We start from the raw sequence: 9,066 nt of genomic DNA, 5'->3' as shown, positions 1-9,066 counted from the left end.
GCGGAAGATAATAAAAATGACACTAGCTGGCAATAACGCACCAACGTTCAAACCTTAGAAAACCGGAGGAGGCTTCGTCACAAGCCTAACTTGAATTGCTTTGAAAATGACAAATGTTTACTTCCAGTGCAGTAGTGATATTATAACAAAATGAGCTTCATTAATAGGAAACCCCATTGACGACATCATCAGTTTTAATTTTAAAGTCCAATTTTTTATCTTAATTTTTTTTTATTAAATCTATCACATATTAAATAAATTTATCAATATTTTCTACTACATGAACATAAAACACTTTAAATATTGGCCATTTTATGGAAGGAAAAAAAAAACAGAAAAAAAACAACATTTGGAAAATTACATGTCTGGGGTTACCAATACTCCTATAAATGAACTGCTTTGATCATTGTTTGCATCTGAAAGAATTAACGCGTCCTTTAAAATGTAAACAATGTTATTTTTATTAAGATGAAATGAGCCAGCTGCTGAATACTCCAAGGCCTCGTAATCAGACGAGGTTTTGTGACCTTCAATGTAAAGCTTTTTCGAATTGTTTACAGTTAGATAGCATCTAAATACATGACCATGCATGCTGTATTTCATAGTGAAAGAAACTGCAAAGTGGTAGATTCCAGGTGTAACACAAGTAAATATCCCTGTGTTATTGTTATAACCTCCACCGTAATTCAGCAGCACTTTTGGAAATAGTATCCTGTCACCACTGCTTGCCACTCCATATGCCGTAAATGCTATCTTGTCATCTGAAATGACAATATTTGTTCTTTCATTTTATCCTAAACAAATGTTTTGTGTATATACTAAATCTCAAGGACGCTTTGTTTTATTGTAAATTGTATTAATTTACTGATAGTATCATTCTTTTTGTCTCATATGTTATCAAACTTACAACTACGGGTGGCTCGTATGTTCCTCGTGACTTTTAAAATCATTCGTCCTCCACCTCTAATTCACGTGGGGAAGTTGGCAGTTACTTGCGGAGAACTGGCTTGTACTGGTACAGAATCAGAAACACTGGTTAGGTTAACTGACCGCCGTTACATAACTGAAATACTGTTGAAAAACGACGTTATCCCAAAACACAACGAAAACAATGCTTTATTTGCATTAAATTAAGGAAGGTCATATAGAATATAAAAATCTGATTTTGCATTTTACCTGGACATGCTTGTTTGTTGCAAAGATTAACTTCTACAGATGGACCGTCACAGTGTTTTCCAAGTACTGATGGCTAAGGATTTGAACAGGTTCTCGTTTTTGAACGTATCCCTACGCCACAAGTTCCACTGCAAGCGCCCCAGTGGCTCCAACGAGACCAAGCGCCATCTAAAAAAAATAAACGAGATTAATGTCTATGTTACACACAACTGTTCCAGATACCCGAAGCAATTATCGAGTGTCACATAATGAGTGAAATATATTAGTGTGCTTCCTTTGAAATAATATATCTATTGCTAAATTGAAATTGGATCTTTCTAGGTTAAGGTATTGGACAAAGTCAGTTCAAGCCGACTAAATTGAAACTTTCTATTAAACAATGATATATTTTGCACAAATATTGCACAAGGTTAACTTTTCAAATGTGAGCTATTCAGAACATTCTCTCCTGAAGTTAAGCTAATAGAAAAATCCAAAACTGGAAACTTTTAAATTCAGCGAAAAAATAATAGATCTACTGTTTTTTTCAACATAATGTTTTTTCATTTCACCAATTTGAAAACTACCTATTTCGACCTACTATCTGTAAATTTTATACATATATTCAATCATTAAACTTTTCAAGTAATGATAAGTCGGTTCAATAAAGATTATAAATTTCGTATTACCTGTGCAAGCTGCCGACGAGCAAATTCTATCTTCATGGGCATCGCCATAGCAGTGATCTCCTGCATCGCTTGGCCATGGATTTGAGCACGTTCTGTCCCGTCGCTCTAAACCAATATCACAAGTGGCAGAACAAGAACCCCAGTCAGACCAGCCACTCCAACCACCATGAACTACAAAATTAGCAATTTTATTAGTAACAAATTAAATTTATGTCGTGTGGAATTCGTAGTCCCTGGAATCCAAAGTAGTTTTTGTTTTTATTCTATTCAAGAAGTTAACTACGAGCTTTATAAAACGTACTAATGAAATCACACTTATGTGTAGAAAGTTGTTTATTTTATTTTGTATCTCAAACGCATGTGTATCCATCTTTTAATGAGAAACTGTTTCAAAAACAGACACCATTTATTAATATCATTTGAACAACGTATTACCGCCCGCGTGTATAAATAGTGTTAAAACACTCTTTTTTGCTATAATAGATAAAATATAGAATCGCTCTTTTTTGGTCGCAACAAAACCTTTACGTCACCGCACGTTAACGTGACGTCATTCTAGCGTAAGAGTGTTTTAACAGAAACAAGCGTATTATTAGAATTAGTGTTACATGCTGAAAAAAACGCAGCAAAATATTGATATAATGACTAAGAATGTGTGCACTATATTTTATGCATTGTATTTGTATATTGCATTTGACATTGAATTTCTACTTTTACGCCGATTTTTATACTGAAGTGTTGTCAAACCTGGACACGTTTCTTTATGACATTGTATTGTTTCTATTTTCTTCCCAACACAGTCTAGTCCTCCATTTGCAGGTGAAGGGTTTGTGCATGATCTCGCCCGAGTTCGAACTCCGGTGTTACATGTGACATCACATTCAGACCATGCCGTCCACTGTCCCCACTGTCCATCTACTACATGTAATCACGTAATAATCTTATTAATTAAGTGTATTAATATAGGCTTAGTTCCTAATATGCTTTATATGTGATCAGTCAGGGCATTCAATTAAATAACTTCACTGTCCTACCACATATAATATTAAAACTTTCTTCGTAAACCTTTGTAATAAAAAGAGACACAATGGCAATCTGTTAAAATTCACATACAATGTACATGAATAAGACGACACATCTCTCTTTTAATGGAGATAAATTCACATAGAATATCAAAGATACATATATTAGTGAGTTATTTGTTGGTAACTAAAGCCTAAAAATAAAACTGGCATGTTTTCAACGGATCTAATCATATCTCATTGTAAGCCGTGATTATATAACAGGTTGGACAATACAAAAATTTAGTGAGTAATTTTGTATTGACTGACTCTTATTTTACAATGGCAATTATTCCCAATATTTTAGCCAATGTGACGTCAAGTAAATCAATACTTTCAATATTGGCAACCTCTAGATTTTAACCGCATCGGTAGCCAAGTGGTAGAGCACCCACTTAGAGTGCAGGAGGTTGTGGGTTTGCTCTTTTGCCGCGTTATACCTAAAAGGTGAAAAATGGTACTAGTAGCTTCCTTGCTTAGCGCTCAGCATTGAGATGGTAGTACAAGGACTGGTCAGCCCAGTGTCAGTATAATGTAAGGGGAGGTAGGGGTGTCATGTCTTCGGCTTGATATTCTAGTGAAGCAGCACCATTACCTTGTTTTTAATAACAGACAGTATGTTCTAACTTACCATAGGTTTGCAGAATATTTAAATAAATAATAAAAAAACCAACTACTAGTATTATAATGTTTAAAAAAGTTTGTATTTATTGTTTTGTTTTGTTGGCTAAATTCAATCAGACTTTCTACCTACCTAGGTTGCACAGATTACAAAATCTTGGACAAACGTTTTTTGCCTTGTGGATATCTTGACAAATACTGATTAAAGTACTCATCCTAGCACAGTCCACGGATTCGTCGTCCACACATTGAGTTGCTAAAAAAGATGTTAATTGTTTACGAAAATTTTATGTAAGTTTAGTACCACATAAATATCAAGAAAGTTATATGTATGACATAACTGTTGACAATACATCTTTTTATTTTGTTGTGCGTTTCATGACATAAGTGTATATTAACTTTAGTGATATTTATTCTTTGGATTTCTTCTTGTTTTTCTGGAGTAGTTTCACATGCTTTGGCAATGATTTTGTTGCGTTCTGAAACCAGAAGTTCCTTTTGATTGGCAAAATTAAAAATAATTACTACGTTTGCAACAATTCCAGACGCGCCATTCATATCCGGTATGTGTACAAGTAAATGGTATTTAGATTATAAAGATGGAACGTTACCTTGAAATGTATCACTCATGAACTTGACGTTAGGAAATATTACAACAAAATATGTTGAAATATCAGAAACTGCTCTTGTTTTACTTTGTCTTTCTATTTTTAAGTATTAACAACGCATACACTACTGTAGGGTTTCGTTTTAGAAAGGCTTGAAATGTCCCTTTTCATATTACATCTTTGTCCTTTTTATTTTGTACGCAGATCAACATGTGGTTATAAATTGTTATAAACATCTTCGTTGATATTGTTATAGTAATGTGAATTTGAGGTAGCATTATATAATTTATCATGAAATTGTATATGGATATACCTTTTCTTTATATAACAAAAACTGCTCTTACGTTTAAGATGTTTGCATAAGTCTTTGTTGCATCCATCTGTCGAGCAGCATTCATGACAGTTTATTGATTGCCGGGTCTCCAATTCCTTTGCATTAAAGTCGCCCCTCATGTGCTTGATTTGGAATTCTGTGAAACTACGACCAACAAGACTACCTGCTGATGCTCCGCAGTTCTGTTCCAAAATATTTCACAGTTGATAACTAAGGAAATCATAGGTGGATACGGAATCGTTCGATTCTTGCATCATAATTTAATTCATTTCGTAGAGAAAACAACAATTTAATTTAAAAATTGAATTAGGTAAAAAATATCCAACCAATATTGCGATTTTGCTTTTCACTCACCGAAAAGGTCACTTTGTCACATATATAAAAGTTTATATCAAAATAAATATTGTTTTGGTTCAAAGTCTTGATTACTGTTATAAGATAAAATCTACACTCTTTGTACCGCATACAGGATATTCATATGCAAATATAGGAGATGCAAAGAAAATCCTTTGAACACATTAAATACAACCAATCAAAATAAAGAAAACTCGGTTTGACTAAGTCGCTCATTGAATTTGATAAAAATATGCATCACACAACAGCTTAAGTAAACGGTTTTCTGTGATATATGTACATTATAAGGACTTGGGAAGCACAGAGCGTAGCCAAGACTTGAATTCACATGGTTCAGAAAATAAAAAGGGGATATTTGTTTGTGTGTTACCGCTTAAACAGTTACCTTCGAGTCAGATATTCCCAGCTTACCTACCAGTTAAAGAATCTTATGCTCTATACATGCGTAAAATACTAGAAAATAATAAATAGAATTTCTAAAGATAAGCACAGTGGTACGTTGTAAACATTTATAGTACAAGAAGAAATTCTAAAGAAGCTTCTGAACAACTTTTCAAAGGAGTTTTTAGCACATTTACTATAGTTTTTGAGACACTAGCAAATATTACATACTAGTAGTAGCTTTTTGCAAAGCGTTATTTGATGTGTGTTCTAATTCAGTAAAAATATAGATGTAAGAAAACAGAAAAAAATCCCTACGACGAACTATATTATACTAAGATCAAAAGAAGTTTGATTTTATGTGCGAATGCATGTTATAAAAAAACATTGCAAAGAGACGCACAATTTCATTATTGAGTAGTACATACGAGGAATTATGATAAATATGTCATAATATCAAAGTATTACATAAAGGAAGCCATGCTTTACGTCCCGTTTTCTTTCAAAATAACAGGTTTCAATGTAAATGACCACTGAATTTGGATTTTAAGGAAATTATTTGCTATGTAAAATAATAAAACATTCTACCTGACTGCTGGAACATCCCAATGCATAACTGCCTTGGTGGCCATCCAGATAACAAAACTGAAACATCAATTACTAATTAATGCATATTATTAAAGATGTTTATAAAATGCAAAATACTTGAAACAGTAGGAAATATCAATCCAATGCTTTTATAATTAGAAAGTTTACCTCATTTTGTCCGCAAACGGCTGATGTATTACAATGGGCAGGGTCGTCAACGTGTTGACAGGAAAAACAATCTAAACAGCCTGTTGTTTTAAATTTAAAAAGTATGATTATTTATGATAATTTGTATACAGATATGATAATCGTTTTGAATGGCTACTTTTTCAGTCAGTCATTTACTACGAAACAATACGATTTTCACCTTTGGTACAAATCTGATATTAAAGTAGATTTTTCAAATACTAGAAATATGTACATGTATAGCAATATCATAGTTTTTTCCGAATATATACTAGTACCTATATTCCCGATGGTGTTACTTCCTTTATAACAATATATTCTTTTTTTCTCGAATATATATATATATCTATATTCTCGACGGTGTTACTTCCTTTAAATTTATAGCAATATTATTTTTTTTCTCGAATATATATCTATATTCTCGACGGTGTTACTTCTTTTTTTCTTCCCTCACTTGGCTTCAAGTGCTAGTAGTTCTGAAAATTATTTCAGGTATTTTGGGAAAAAACTGTTTAACATAAACAGTTTACGAAATTTGTTCAAATATTCGGAGCCAAAAATTCATAATTCATTATCAAATGAAACATACTTACTTGCTGGTAAAACTGAATGAGACACAAGGAACACGAATAAGCCTACAACGAAAGAAAACGTTCTGCGTACAACAGATGTCAGTCACTATTCATTGTTCTATTATACTCTTATCTTGTTTCCTTTAAAAAAAAGGACATTTTGAAGGAAATTTGATTTACAGAATGATCATTTAGAACTACTGTTCGATCCATGTTTTCCGTAACAAGCGTTTTCTTTGATTTCTGTTTAAATATAAGACAATAACATTGACATTATATTCATTTAAAAGAACTCCAATGATGACTTTTTAAATCAGACTAACTGAATATATCACAACAAACTGGCTTTGTTGGTGGGGCATTTCCGAATTATTTTTTTTCTGTCTGTTTTGTTTTTTATTGTTTTTTTTTTTGTTTTTGTTTTTTTTTGTAGTTGTTGTTTTGTTGTTGTTGTTGTTGTTGTTGTTGTTTTTTCCGAAATTGTAATTTTACCCGATTTTTGCATTGTGACATAGATTTGACATTCTTAAATGTTTTAAAGATTAAAAAAAGATTCTACTACAAACCTCGGAAACCTTTGAAATGTTGTATAATTGAAATCTGTTCGCAAAATAAAGACGTGTTAGTCGTATTCAGTGAACCAAACATCTGTTTTTAAATTGGAAATTAATGTTTTACGTTACAAGAACAAACCTGGTGCATTAATTATTGAAATGACGCCATTTGTACTAGGTGCTTAGTTTTATTACGAGAGAAAGGGTTTTTTTTTTATTATTTGGAACAAAGTTACCTAAACTTACAAAAATAACAAATATGCAAACTTTATTTGGTTATGTAGTAATGAAATCTAAAAGTGAAAATCGTGTGCAACTTTCATCTAGTAACGCTGTTCAGTAAGATGTAGCAACATTCTGTATAACTAATGCAATTTTATAACGGCTTCCAAACAAATAACCTACTCATTTCAGACTTTGTCACATAATCAAATTTTATTACTAGTATGTAAACAATGCTATATTAATTTTACATTTTACTAATCAAAACGGAACATCACGTACCATTCTCATTCATCAGAGGTTCGTCAAAATCACGAGACGAGCAACCAGAGAACCATGGTAGACCTCTGGTATGCGAGAATGATAACGTTCAAGAGAGAGGGCGAGAGAGAGGAGATACAACCATGTTTTGATTTTACATTTTTAAAACTCAAAGAGGTTTAACAACCTGAGAATACTTTTTCGAGGATGTAACCTGAGTGAATTATGGTTCGCATTTCAAACATGGTTTTGCTCTATCTGTTTTGATTTGAAGATGTTATATGTTCCGTAGAATAAATGTAGAGTGCGTAGACGTCTAATGAATTATTATTCGCGACTTATTATTGTAAATTAATTAAAACAGTGATCTTTTATATAATTTTACTTTTGAAATGTCCTTAATATGAAATAACGTATCAAATATGGTGGCACTCTCTTTCTCGGCACTTGCAAATAATTTTTTTTATTTAAGAATGGTTAAATAAACTATTATGTAGATTACAATATTGATTAAACATCATTTTTACTTACTGTAACATTTCATTCTGTCTCAGACTTCATCCATCTATTTACGCATCAGAAAAGTGTGCTTATATGATATCTTAATTGCGGGATCGCCTTATCGTAAGTTACTTTAAATGGCTTATGTCGTAACTCCCTTTATCAAAAAACTACCAAATTGCGAAATATTCAAATTTATATTTGGTTTATACAGTTTATGTGAACACGACTTTTGAAGAAATAGGACATCCAGTTGTGTTTAAAAACGACAATCTAACGGACTAAAATTGTGTATATTGGGGCAAATAAATATACAATTCCTTATTTACTATGCTCAAGGAAAATGAACTTTCTGGCCCTTTTAGAGAAAAGGAACAAACATTGAAAAAGATGGTGCTATTGCATTAATTGAAGTACTGTTTCTAACTGGTGCACTGCATTTGAAATCGTTTTCTTTTTAAGCGTGGATCAACATGTCAAATTTCCCTGTGAAAGAGATTACGGTCGATGAATTTTTAGCTGTAGTATATTGACCTGTTGCAGCCTTCATATATTTATGTTTCCCGGTCATATAATGTTCGTACGCAAGTGAATCCTATAATGGCAACATGTCCACATGTTGTAGCCTTCATATGTTCAGCTTTCCCGGCCATATAGTCTACGTACTTTAGTAAATTCTATAATGGCAAAATTTTGACATGCTGAAGCCTTCATATGTTTAGCTTTCCCTGCCACAAAGTCAGTTCTATAATGGCAACATGTTGACATGCTGAAGCCTTCATATGTTCAGCTTTCCCGGCCATATAGTCTATGAACTTTAGTTAATTCTATTATGGCAACATGACCACATGCTGTAGCAATCATATGTTTAGCTTTCCCGGCCATATTGTCAATTCTATAATGGTAACAATATGTTGACATGCTTGAGCCTTCATATGTTTAGCATTCCCTGTCATTTAATTTTCGTACTTTAATAAAT

At 32.5% G+C, this 9,066-nt stretch overlaps 1 protein-coding gene across 1 annotated transcript; it reads right to left on the bottom strand.

Annotated features, from left to right (window-relative positions):
* Positions 1 to 269: 269 nt before the first annotated feature.
* On the bottom strand, positions 270 to 8,825 carry LOC123540004 (thrombospondin-2-like). The gene is made up of 10 exons (XM_053527524.1): positions 8,118 to 8,825; positions 6,571 to 6,612; positions 5,960 to 6,039; positions 5,792 to 5,848; positions 4,479 to 4,650; positions 3,660 to 3,782; positions 2,592 to 2,762; positions 1,845 to 2,015; positions 1,177 to 1,344; positions 270 to 761 (listed from the first exon to the last, which is right to left on the bottom strand). The coding sequence occupies exons 1-9, from the start codon at positions 8,128 to 8,130 to the stop codon at positions 1,250 to 1,252; spliced, it is 924 nt and encodes a 307-aa protein (XP_053383499.1). The 5' UTR covers positions 8,131 to 8,825; the 3' UTR covers positions 270 to 761; positions 1,177 to 1,249.
* Positions 8,826 to 9,066: the final 241 nt, after the last annotated feature.

This window comes from Mercenaria mercenaria, chromosome 16 (genome assembly GCF_021730395.1).
Source record: "Mercenaria mercenaria strain notata chromosome 16, MADL_Memer_1, whole genome shotgun sequence".
Taxonomy (NCBI): domain Eukaryota; kingdom Metazoa; phylum Mollusca; class Bivalvia; order Venerida; family Veneridae; genus Mercenaria; species Mercenaria mercenaria.
Note: the sequence above shows the minus strand (reverse complement) of the source record. Positions and strands in the feature narration are given on the sequence as shown.

What these genes read in the sequence shown, in the direction of transcription:
- LOC123540004 (XM_053527524.1), bottom strand. An exon ending in TGGGATGTTCCAGCAGTCAG is followed by an intron (nt 4,651 to 5,791) that starts GTAGAATGTTTT and finishes ATTTTGGAACAG; the next exon opens with AACTGCGGAGCATCAGCAGG. An exon ending in TCATAAAGAAACGTGTCCAG is followed by an intron (nt 2,016 to 2,591) that starts GTTTGACAACAC and finishes CTAATTTTGTAG; the next exon opens with TTCATGGTGGTTGGAGTGGC.